The 13,369-nt window shown below is 41.4% G+C and overlaps 1 protein-coding gene across 3 annotated transcripts in view; it reads left to right on the plus strand.

Annotated features, from left to right (window-relative positions):
* Positions 1-13,369, plus strand: part of vps50 (VPS50 EARP/GARPII complex subunit) — a 421,495-nt gene that overhangs the window by 237,667 nt on the left and 170,459 nt on the right. For all 3 annotated transcript variants that reach the window (XM_061983218.1, XM_061983220.1, XM_061983219.1), the window contains exons 17-18: positions 203-293; positions 6,824-7,003. In XM_061983218.1, coding sequence (XP_061839202.1) covers positions 203-293; positions 6,824-7,003 — 271 coding nt within the window. The remainder of the gene's footprint in view (positions 1-202; positions 294-6,823; positions 7,004-13,369) is intronic.

The raw sequence follows: 13,369 nt of genomic DNA on the forward strand, positions 1-13,369 counted from the left end.
GTGCAGAGAGTGCAATATTGAGTCCAAATTTAATTCTGTCTCTGTTTGATTCCTTGCCTTTTGTCTTGTTTAATAGATATCACAGTGTTTGAACGTGACAGAGACAATTGTTATATTGACAGTTCAAATGTGCAACCTTTCTTTCTTTTGTAATTGTAAGTGTACACATTTGATTCATTTCTCCCCCTTTTCAATTTCTTAGGGCTCGACTGGAGGAGCTGCGGATGTTTCTGGAAAATGAAACGTGGGAACTTTGCCCTGTCAAATCGAACTTCAACATCTCACAGCTCCATGTAAGTCCGAATTTTAGCAGTTATTTATTGTGTGTGCTCACTGTTCACTATTTTATTTAAGGACTAATATTCACCGTACGTGCTCCCGTTGTATCCACAGTGCGGTTCACAGGAATATCAAAAGTCAGTGGAACCTCGTCCATGTTGATAATGTTCTCTGGCCGGATCTTTTTTTCAGCTATCTTGTTTTTACAATATGCACGGAAAGTAGCCAGCTTTTCTTGAAAGTCTTTAGGCAGTTGCTGTGAAATAGTAGTCCGTGTGCGGATGGAGAGATTGCGTCTTTTCATGAACCGGAAACCTGTCGCTTAGTAGGAGCCATTTTGTGGTCTTTACAGATGTAAACACACAAAGGAAATGAAACGTAATATCCGCGCGCTTCTTCTTCTTCTTCTACGCGGGCGGGTGGTTGCTTACAGTAGAAGAAGAAGCGCTTCCTGTTCTATGGGGGCGGGTGCTTACCTTGGCGGTTGCTTGCGTAGAAGAAGAAGCACTTCCTCTTCTACGGGGAAAAAAGATGGCGGCTGTTTACCGTAGTTGCGAGACCGAAACTTTATGAAAATGAATCTTAATATTAATCCATATATAAAGCGCACCGGGTTATAAGCCGCACTGTCAGCTTTTGAGTAAATTTGTGGTTTTTAGGTGCGGCTAATAGTGCGGAAAATACGGTACTGCTTTGCACACTCTTGGCATTCTCTCCATGAGCTTCAAGAGGTAGTCACTGTCAGAATAATTGTATCTAAGTGTTTCAGTGAGTTCCCGGCAAGCAGACAAAAGCTGTCTTTGATCTTACCAATCAAAAGGCTTGTAAAACTCCACTGTGTAGGATGGGAAGCGACATGAAGGTGTCGGTTTCTTTGATGTTTTGTAATCCACAGGAAGATTTTGTCTTGACCCGAGATCTACAAAGGCACCTTTTCTTTGAACTGTTTTGTAACCAAAGGCGACGGCTGTTTACGACCCCCCCTCCCTTTAGAAACAGCTGTTGCCATGTAATCAGAGAAAGTCCAAAGAAAAGAGGAGGCGTGCAATCTTCCGTCAGAGCGTGGTGGAACACTGTAAAAGAGTACAGCCCAGACGTTTCTCCTCGATTGAGCTAAATTGAATTATGTCTCTTGTTTAATTCCTTGCTTCTTGTCTTGTTTAATAGATGTCATCAGTGTTTGAACCTGACAATATTGTGTCATTTATCTACCTTTTATTTTATGAGGGACAAACTGTAAAAATGAATTATTAATCCACTTGTTCATTTACTGTTAATATCTGCTTATTTTCTGTTTTAACAAAGAGTACAGCCCAGACGTTTCTCCTCAATTGAGCTAAATTGAATTCTGTCTCTTGTTTAATTCCTTGCTTCTTGTCTTGTTTAATAGATGTCATCAGTGTTTGAACCTGACAGTCACCTGAAATGGTTTTCACTTCACAGGTGTGCTTGAAGCTCATGGAGAGAATGCCAAGCGTGTGCAAAGCAGCAATCAGAGCAAAGGGTGGCTATTTTGAAGAAACTCTTTGTACAGCGTTCCACCATGCTCTGACGAAAGATTGTACGCCTCCTCTGTTATTTGGACTTTCCCTGATTACATGGCAACAGCTGTTTCTAAAGGGTGGGGGGTCGTAAACAGCCGTCGCCTTTGGTTACAAAACAGTTCAAAGAAAAGGTGCCTGGAGGGGGGTCAAGTCCTGCTTCCTCTTTGTAGATCTCGGGTCAAGACAAAATCTTCCTGTGGATTACAATACATCAAAGAAACCGACACCTTCATGTCGCTTCCCATCCTACACAGTGGAGTTTTACAAGCCTTTTGATTGGTAAGATCAAAGAGAGCTTTTGTCTGCTCGCCGGGAACTCATTGAAACACAAAGTTTTGTGATAACTGAGATACAATTATTCTGACAGTGACTACCTCTTGAAGCTCATGGAGAGAATGCCAAGCGTGTGCAAAGCAGTAATCAGAGCAAAGGGGTGGCTATTTTGAAGAAACTAGAATACAAAACATGTTTTCAGTTATTTCCCCTTTTTTTTTTTGTTAAGTACATAACTCCACGTGTGTTCATTCATAGTTTTGATGTGACAATCTACAATGTAAATAGTCATGAAAATAAAGAAAACACATTGAATGAGGAGAAGGTGTGTCCAAACGTTTGGCCTGTACTGTATATACAGTAGGGAAGGGATTCATTTGGCCCCATTTCTGGGTGGATCTTGCGTAAGAGCAAGGTGTGGGGTTAATAATTTTGCAATGCAGTCTGCTGAAAATGGTGGAAAGCGCCACTCTACATAGCAACTGATCAAAGTTGATATTGCCATAAAACAATCCAATCCACTTTATTTATATAGCACATTTAAACAACAAGAATGTTTCCAAAGTGCTGCACAGCCATGTTAAAAACAATATTAAAAACAATATTATGCTCCACCAATGACCGAATAAAAACAAAAAATAAATAAATATAAAACCAATATTAAAACAATATAAAAATGAATATGATTAAAAACTATTCTAAAGGGTAAAACCAATTAAAATAGTAAATAGAAATCAAAATGTATAAAAAAACACAGAGGACAGAAGACCACACAACTCACGTAGTGTTAAAAGCCAAAGAATAAAAGTGGGTCTTGAGACGAGACTTAAAACACTCCACTGTGGAAGCAGTTCGAACATGGAGGGGCAGAGTGTTCCAGAGCTTAGGGCCGACCACAGAGAAGGCCCTGTCTCCCCTGGTTTTAAGTCTGGTCTTGGGCACCACGAGCTGGAGCTGGCTCTCGGACCTCAGAGCGCGCGCAGGAGTGTAAATTTGGATGAGGTCCGAGATATACTGAGGTGTCAGTCCATGTAAAGCTTTAAAAACAAACAGCAAGGTTTTAAAATCAATTCTAAGATGAACAGGGAGCCAGTGCAAACTCTGAAGAATTGAGGTTATATGCTGGCGTTTCCTGGCCCCTGTTAAAAGTCGTGCTGCCGCGTTCTGGACTAACTGCAACTGGGAGAGAGCTTTTTGGCTAATGCCAGCATAAAGTGCATTGCAGTAGTCCAGGCCACTTGAAATAAAAGCATGCACGACTTGTTCAAAAAGGTTCAAAGATAAAAACGGTTTTACCTTTGCTAAAAGACAAAGATGGTAAAAACACGATTTTAAAACGCCATTGACTTGTTTGTCAAGTTTAAAATGGCTGTCTATAGTAGGGATGTCCCGATCCGATATTTGGATCGGATCGGCCGCCGATATTTGCAAAAAAATGCGTATCGGCAAGGCATGGGAAAATGCAAATCCAGATCCAGTTTAAAAAAAACTCCGGTCCGTGTTTTCCAACGCACCGATTTAAATAATACATTCCACTTTTCTGCTGCTCCCTAATTTCCGTTCTGCATTTTCCAGCACACCTTCAACACATCCACATGTCTGTGGATTCTCACGCAGTTGCTTTTAGCTGCTGGCATTACACGACAGGCTCTTCTCACTCTTTCCTGTGTCTCCCTCTCACAGACAGCAAGCGCACCTTCTTACACACGTCACATACTGTCACGTCATACGTCACATACTGTCACGTCATACGTCACATACGTATACGTCCTCTCCCAGCAGAGAGCGAGGTAGCAGCATGGCTAACGTTAGCTGTGATGCTAGCGCAGCCGCTAAGGTGCGCGCCTGCTCAAGCGTCCTCTGCGCACGGCAAATCTATGCCACGCACAAAATCAAATGAAAAAATAAGCGCATAACAATTTTCGACACACGGACACGACAGAGAAAACAGTTTTCGTCATCATTGTTCAAATATTGTGACGTCTGTCGAGACGCTTATCTCCATTCGGTGCCACACGCCCACACCATCAAAATGCCGAGGCAAACATTTCCACATCAACACAGTATGAAAAAAATAGGGATTTTTTTTAGTTGTGATTTCCTTCTCTGCATGAAAGTTTAAAAGTCGCATATATTAATGCAGTATGAAGAAGAATGTTTTAATGTATACACATAGAATCATCATACTGCTGTGATTATATGCATCAAGTGTTCATTCAAGGCTAAGGCAAAATATCGAGATATATATCGTGTATCGCAATATGGCCTTAAAATATCGCAATATTAAAAAAAGGCCATATCGCCCAGCCCTAGTTCAATGATGCCATTTCTGTTTGTCATGTATAATTTTGTCTATTTTGTGTTTATCCTTGAATAAACAGGTCAGTTTCTTGTTACCAACCATTGTGTATTATTCAAACTCCCCTAATTCAGCTGGCTAGTTGTTATCAAGAGTACTAAAACCCTTTTCAACAGGATTCTGACAACTAAGTAGGCTAAATAACTTTAAACTTTAATACATGCTCGGATAGGCCAGTATCGGTCAGTATCGGTATCGGATCGGAAGTGCAAAAACAATATCGGTATCGGATCGGAAGTGCAAAAACCTGGATCGGGACATCCCTAGTCTATAGTGACGCCAAGGCTGCTGACTTTGGGACGCACATCATTTTGCAATGGTCCCAAGTCAGTGAGGGCCGGACCAAAAACTGAAATTTCCGTTTTTCCCTCATTCATTATTAAAAAATTCTGGGCTAACCAAGCCTTGACATGGCATAGACAGTTGAGAAAGGGTGTCAGGGGGCCGTGGCCTTTTGAAATCGGCATATAAATTTGTCAGTCATCTGCATAAAAGTGATAGAACACTCCATGTTTCTTAAAAATCTCTCCAAGAGGGAGAATGTATAAGGAAAACAGGATGGGGCCTAGAATAGATCCCTGGGGGACACCACAGTAAAGCGGAGCAGAAGAAGAAGTGGCGTCCCCCAGCCTGACAGAGAAGGACCTCTCTGACAGATAGGATCTGAACCACTCTAATGCAGTCCCCCTGACACCCACACAGTCTCTCAGGCGCTCTAAAAGAATTGTGTGGTGGACTGTGTCAAAGGCAGCTGTAAGATCTAAAAGCACTAAAATGGCAGAGCTGCCAGAATCAGACATTAAAAGCAAATCATTAAAAACCTTTAAAAGTGCATATTACTGTGCAAAGCTTTGTATCCAGACTGAAATGGATCTAAAGTGCTACTTTCATCTAAAAAAGGCTGCAGTTGCGCCAAAACACATTTCTCCAAAATTTTTTACACAAAAGGTAATTTGGAAATGGGCCGATAATTTGACAAACTTGTAGGATCAAGACCTGTTTTTTTAATAACAGCTCTTTTACAAAAAGAGGGGACACAGCCAGAAATCAAGCTGCTGTTAATGATGTCTCTAACAGACAAGTCAATAGTGTCCCAGATTTCTTTAAAAAAGCGGGTGGGGACTGGGTCTGTGGGACACGACGAGGGTTTTAGCTTGTCGACTATTCCTGTAAGCTCAGGCATGGACACAGGCTCAAACTGACAAAACACAGCCGAGCACTGAGTGGCCACATTGAAACTCAATGGAGAACGAGAAAAAACACATTTTAATATATTTACCACTCTACGGCCATCTGGCGGCTAAAGTTAAAGTACCAATGACTGTCACACACACACTTGGTGTGGCGAAATTATTCTCTGCATTTGACCCATCACCCTTAAACCCCCTGGGAGGTGAGGGGAGCAGTGGGCAGCAGCGGTGGCCGCGCCCGGGAATCATTTTTGGTGATTTAACCCCCAATTCCAACCCTTGATGCTGAGTGCCAAGCAGGGAGGTAATTGTCACGTTCAAACACAGGACATCTATTAAACAAGACAAAAGGCAAAGAATCAAACAGAGACAGAATTCAATTTGGACTCAATTGAGGAGAGACATGCGTCAACCTGTAACCTCTTACAGTGTCTTAGCACGCTCTGACGAAGAAGGTTTTCGTCTCCTCTTTTAATTCAGATGTTCCATATTCACGCACCAACACATGTCACAGCAGGAATGGTAAGTGTGTAAAAGAGTCATTGTTTTCGGTCGCTTTGAAGTCCAAGAAGAGGATTTCTCGGGCTTGGGCTCTTCCTGGATCCAGCTGGGGCAGGTGTTGGAGGACAATGGATAACCCCTCCCGTCTCCTGACCACAGCAACTTCAAGAGGGCAGCGGGTCGTAAATAGCGTTGACTTCAGTTACCAAATAGTTGGAAGAGAGTTTGTGAAATACTTCAAAGAGAGTTGGTTTAACACTTCAAAGAGAGTTCCTCCGGGAGTTGAGCAGATCCTGCCATCTGTCCGTGTTGAAATCACAGTGGCGTTTCACCAGCCTTCTTCCTCTTGTTAGGCCTCGAAAGACAGCATTCATAATACCACGTTTCTTTTGTGATAACTTACAAACAATTATTCCAACAGTAATGGCTCCCATTTTTATAGTCTTTGGTATGACTCGGGGAAAAAAAGTGGACAGTGAAGCCCTCCGCTCCACCCTAATTTGTCTTCCTACTGTAAGGGAAAATGTCCACTTACTGTACAGTTCTTGAAGCCTTGTGAATTCACGAAGTAGACTAGTGCATGTTCTATATTACAATTGCATGAGTTGTGCCCATTTATGCTGTGTTGTCAAAGCTTTAATCATTCCATCCATTGTCTGTGATCTTTCCTGGAGCAGGAGTTTAAGTTCATGGACCAGTGTCGCTCCCCTACGCTGTCCCCAAGCCGCCAGGGCACGTCCATCCAGATCCAGGGGGAGCTGTCTCTGTTCCAGCAGTACCTGCAAGACGGAAACCCCTTTGAAATGCACTTTGAAAACAAAGAGGAGGAGACGGAGGACGTGCTGGCTTCCAACGGGGTGAGTGCTGAGGGAGGGAAATGTGTGTCCACACTAGGCTTGTACACTATACCGGTACTAGTATAGTATCGCGGTACTAATGGATCAAAAACGCTACTATACTCTGTTTGAAAAGTACCGCTTCCCCATTGTTTTTTTTTACATTGCTTGTTTTGGGAGCAGAGGAGCATGTTCGGCAGCGCACGCACACAGAGTACTTACAAGCATACACAGTGTGTAGACAGAAAAGGGAGAACGGACGCATTTTGGTGTAAAAAGTAAAGATAAAGGTGAAGTTATAACACTGATACAGCAGCTGATGTCCATCCGCAGTCTGCAGTGTTTTAGCTACTTCCAAATCACTAATCCTCGTCTCCATGGCGACAAATAAAGTACGTTTCTTACAAGTATCCAGAGGTGGGTAGAGTAGCCAGAAATTGTACTCAAGTAAGAGTACTGTTACTTTAGAGATTTATTACTCAAGTAAAAGTAAGGAGTAGTCACCCAAATATTTACTTGAGTAAAAGTCACAAGTATGTTGTGAAAAAACTACTCAAGTACTGAGTAACTGATGAGTAACATACACACACACACACACACACATATATATACACACATATATATATATATATATATATATATATATATATATATATATATATATATATATATATATATATATATATATATATATATATATATACACACATATATGTATGTGTGGGAAAAAAATCACAAGACTATTTCATCTCTACAGGCCTGTTTCATGAGGGGGGGTACCCTCAATCGTCAGGAGATTTTAATGGGAGCATTCGCATACCATGGTTTATATAGGGCACAGAGTGGGTGGGTACAGGCTGGCCTAGGGGCGTGGTGATTGGCTCATGTGTTATACACACATATATATATATACATACATTGATATATATACAGGATATAATTTATATTTATTTATTTTGCCGTTTTTGTTTACATGTTAAAGGTGTTTTAATGAATATACATGCATGTTTAACACATATAGATTCCTTTCTTTCATGAAAACAAGAATATAAGTTGGTGTATTACCTGATTCTGATGACTTGCATTGATTGTAATCAGACAGTAGTGATGATAACGTCCACGTTTTCAAATGGAGGAGAAAAAAAGTTCCTCCTTTCTGTCTAATACCACATGAAAGTGGTTGGTTTTTGGCATCTTATTTGTCCAGCTTCCATATTCGTTTTTATACACTTTACAAGAAATACATTGGCGGCAAACTCCGTCGCTTGCTAGCTTGTTTGCGCTGGCTTTCGGAGACTTATTTTGAAAGCGCACGCGCGATGGAGCGGCACTTTTATTGTGAAGACAGGAACTGTGCAGTCAGTCTTTAGGCTTTTGACGGGATGTACGGTTGAAATAAAAAAGGGTCTTTATTCCTTCACGCTTTTGATTGATTGATTGATTGATTGAAACTTTTATCAGTAGATTGCACAGTACAGTACATATTCCGTACAATTGACCACTAAATGGTAACACCCCAATAAGTTTTTCAACTTGTTTAAGTCAGGTCATGTGACCGCCTGGCTCTGTTTGATTGGTCCAACGTCACCAGTGACTGCATCTGATTGGTGGAACGGAGTGAACGTCACCAGTGACTGTATTTGTTGAAACGCAGGCACTATGAAGGTCTGTCTGACAGACCAAAACAAACAAAGCGTGCATTAACAGATCGATAAAAATTAGTAGCGAGTAGCGAGCTGAATGTAGATAAAAGTAGCGGAGTAAAAGTAGCGTTTCTTCTCTATAAATATACTCAAGTAAAGGTAAAAGTATGTTGCATTAAAACTACTCTTAGAAGTACAATTTATCCCAAAAGTTACTCAAGTAGATGTAACGGAGTAAATGTAGCGCGTTACTACCCACCTCTGCAAGTATCATTATCACTGGAGGACGAGGAATAGCTAAACATGCTTCACTACACACCGTAGGAGGATACAATAGCTCACCGGCGTCACAATGTAAACAAACGCCATGGGTGGATCTACACCTGACATCCACTGTAATGATACCAAGTACAAGAGTGTATCTAATCGACACTACTATATATTTTATGGTCTTTTTTTTTTTTTAATTCTTATGTTTAAAAGTCAGTAAATACGTCCCTGGACACATGAGGACTTTGAATATGACCAATGTATGATCCTGTAACTACTTGGTATTGCATCGATACCTAAATGTGTGGTATCATCCCAAACTAATGTAAAGTATCAATAAAGAGAAAAATAAGTGATTATTACATTTTAACAGAAGTGTAGATAGAACATGTTAAAACAGAAAATAAACAGATATTAACAGTAAATGAACAAGTAGATTAATAATCAATTTTTACAGTTTGTCCCTCATAAAATAAATGAATGACACAATATTGTCAGGTTCAAACACTGATGACATCTATTAAACAGATAAAGAATCAATCAATCAATCAATCAATGTTTATTTATATAGCCCTAAATCACAAGTGTCTCAAAGGGCTGCACAAGCCACAACAACATCCTCGGTACAGCCCATATAAGGGCAAGGAAAAACTCACCCCAGTGGGACGTCGATGTAAATGACTATGAGAAACCTTGGAGAGGACCGCATATGTGGGTAACCCCCCCCCCCTCTAGGGGAGACCGAATGCAATGGATGTCGAGTGGGTCTGACATAATATTGTGAGAGTCCAGTCCATAGTGGATCCAGCATAACAGTAAGAGTCCAGTCCACAGTGGGGTCAGCAGGAAACCATCCCGAGCGGAGACGGGTCAGCAGCGCAGAGATGTTCCCAACCGATATACAGGCGAGCGGTCCACCCCGGGTCCCGACCCCGGACAGCCAGCACCCCATCCATGGCCACCGGATCTGTGTGTCTCCCCTTCCGCAAGGGATAGGGGGGAGCAGAGGAGAAAAGAAAAGAAACGGCAGATCAACTGGTCTAAAAAAAGGGGGGCTATTCAAAGGCTAGAGTATACAAATGAGTTTTGAGATGGGACTTAAATGTTTCTACTGAGGTAGCATCTCTAACTGTTACCGGGAGGGCATTCCATAGTGCTGGAGCCCGAATAGAAAACGCTCTACAGCCCGCAGACTTTTTTTTCGGCTCTGGGAATCACTAAAAAGCCGGAGTTCTTTGAACGCAGATTTCTTGAAGAAGCAAGGAATTAAACAGAGACAGAATTAAATTTAGCTCAATTGAGGAGAAACGTCTGGGCTGTACTCTTTGGACAGTGTCCCACCACGCTCTTACGAAAGATTGTACGCCTCCTCTTTTATTTGGACTTTCCCTGATTACATGGCAACAGCTGTTTCTAAAGGGAGGGGGGTCGTAAACAGCCGTCGCCTTTGGTTACAAAACAGTTCAAAGAAAAGGTGCCTGGAGGGGGGTCTGGTCCTGCTTCCTCTCCGCTTTGTAGATCTCGGGTCAAGACAAAATCTTCCTGTGGATTACAATACATCAAAGAAACCGACACCTTCATGTCGCTTCCCATCCTACACAGTGGAGTTTTACAAGCCTTTTGATTGGTAAGATCAAAGACAGCTTTTGTCTGCTCGCCGGGAACTCATTAAAACACAAAGTTTTGTGATAACTTAGATACAATTATTCTGACAAATATGTTACTGCATAGACTAATTAGGAGTCTTTGTTTGTTTACTTACTACTAAAAGACAAGTTGTCTAGTATGTTCACTATTTTATTTAAGGACTAAATTGCAATAATAAACATATGTTTCATGTACTCTAAGATTATTATTTTTTTTAAATAAAGCCAATAATGCCATTTTTTGTGGTACCTTTTAAAAGTATCGAAATACATTTTGGTACCGGTACCAAAATATTGGTATGGAGACAACCCTACTCTACATGAATATTTAATTGAGCTGGATTACCTGGGAGCTCGCACTAATTTGTGACCCATTACCTGAGAGTATTATTGTGTTGCTATTAGAGATGTCCGATAATATCGGATTGACGATATTATCGGCCGATAAATGCTTTAAAATGTAATATCGGAAATTATCGGTATCGGTTTCAAAAAGTAAAATGTATGACTTTTTAAAACGGACGTAGGGAGAAGTACAGAGCGCCAATAAACCTTAAAGGCACTGCCCAGTCACATAATATTTACGGCTTTTCACACACACACAAGTGAATGCCAAGCATAATTGGTCAACAGCCATACAGGTCACACTGAGGGTGGCCGTATAAACAACTTTAACACTGTTACAAATATGCGCCACACTGTGAACCCACACCAAACAAGAATGACAAACACATTTCGGGAGAACATCCGCACCGTAACACAACTTAAACACACCAGAACAAATACCCAGAATCCCTTGCGGCACTAACCCTCCCGGGACACTACAATATACACCCCTCCTCAACCCCGCCCACCTCAACCTCCTCATGTCCCAAATTCCAAGCTGCTGTTTTGAGAAGTACAGAGCGCCAATAAACCGTAAAGGCCCAATCACATAATATCTACGGCTTTTCACACACATAAGTGAATGCAAAGCATACTTGGTCAACAGCCATACAGGTCACACTGAGGGTGGCCGTATAAACAACTTTAACACTGTTACAAATATGCGCCACAATGTGAACACACACCAAACCAGAATGACAAACACATTTCGGGAGAACATCCGCACCGTAACACAACAGAACAAATACCCAGAACCCCTTGCAGCACTAACTCTTCCGGAACACTACAATATACACCCCTCCTCAACCCCACCCACCTCAACCTCCTCATGTCCCAAATTCCAAGCTGCTGTTTTGAGAAGTACAGAGCGCCAATAAACCTTAAAGGCCCAATCACATAACATCTACGGCTTTTCACACACATAAGTGAATGCAAATCATACTTGGTCAACAGCCATATAGGTCACACTGAGGGTGGCCGTATAAACAACTTTAACACTGTTACAAATATGCGCCACACTGTGAACCCACACCAAACCAGAATGACAAACACATTTCGGGAGAACATCCGCACCGTAACACAACTTAAACACACCAGAACAAATACCCAGAACCCCTTGCAGCACTAACTCTTCCGGAACACTACAATATACACCCCTCCTCAACCCCGCCCACCTCAACCTCCTCATGTCCCAAATTCCAAGCTGCTGTTTTGAGAAGTACAGAGCGCCAATAAACCTTAAAGGCCCAATCACATAATATCTACGGCTTTTCACACACACAAGTGAATGCAATTCATACTTGGTCAACAGCCATACAGGTCACACTGAGGGTGGCCGTATAAACAACTTTAACACTGTTACAAATATGCGCCACACTGTGAACCCACACCAAACAAGAATGACAAACACATTTCGGGAGAACATCCGCACCGTAACACAACAGAACAAATACCCAGAATCCCTTCCAGCACTAACCCTCCCGGGACACTACAATATACACCCCTCCTCAACCTCGCCCACCTCAACCTCCTCAAGTCCCAAATTCCAAGCTGCTGTTTTGAGGCATGTTAAAAAAAATAATGCACTTTGTGACTTCAATAATAAATATGGCATTTTTTTTCCATAACTTGAGTTGATTTATTTTGGAAAACCTTGTTACATTGTTTAATGCATCCAGCGGGGCATCACAACAAAATTAGGCATAATAATGTGTTCATTCCACCACTGTATATATCGGTATCGGTTGATATCAGAATCCATACCATACCATACCATACCATACCAACTTTATTTATAAAGCCCTTTAAAAACAAGCACAGTTGAAAAACAAAGGGCTGTACACCACAAAGAAATAGAGGCAAAGGACAGACTAAAAAATAACATTTAAAACAGAAATAAAAATACACAATTAAAAAGCAAATATAAATTAAAGCTGCAAGCAGCATTGGTCGGGCCCGCGTATTTGGCAGGTGCTAGTCCTAAGTGTCCCAATACTTTTGTCAAGTTTTAGTCCCAAGTGTCCCAATACTTTTGTCAAGTTTTAGTCCCAAGTATCCCAATACTTTTGTCCAGTTTTCGGCCTAAATGTCCCAATACTTTTGTCCAGTGGTAGTCATAAGTGTCCCAATACTTTTGTCTACTTTTAGTCCGAAGTGTCCCAAGACTTTTGTCTAGTGTACCTACCTTGTCTGCATTGTGTGGGCACGTTAGTGCTTCCTGCTTTTAAGCAGCCATCTTGAGAAAACAGCAGCGCATCAGCATCAGCGCAGCGGTTCTTTGAAGGGTCATAAAATCAAAACCGGAGCAGTTAGAATTTTTTTTTTTTTGATAACTTTTATTTGGAAGGGTTCAATCTCTCTCCTGTGTTAGTTTGAAGCCGAAATGACAAACGCGCTCAGAGGAGATAATGTTTGAAGAGAAGTGACCGGTTTATAAAAGAAAT

Source organism: Nerophis lumbriciformis, linkage group LG21, assembly GCF_033978685.3.
Source record: "Nerophis lumbriciformis linkage group LG21, RoL_Nlum_v2.1, whole genome shotgun sequence".
In the NCBI taxonomy this organism is placed as follows: domain Eukaryota; kingdom Metazoa; phylum Chordata; class Actinopteri; order Syngnathiformes; family Syngnathidae; genus Nerophis; species Nerophis lumbriciformis.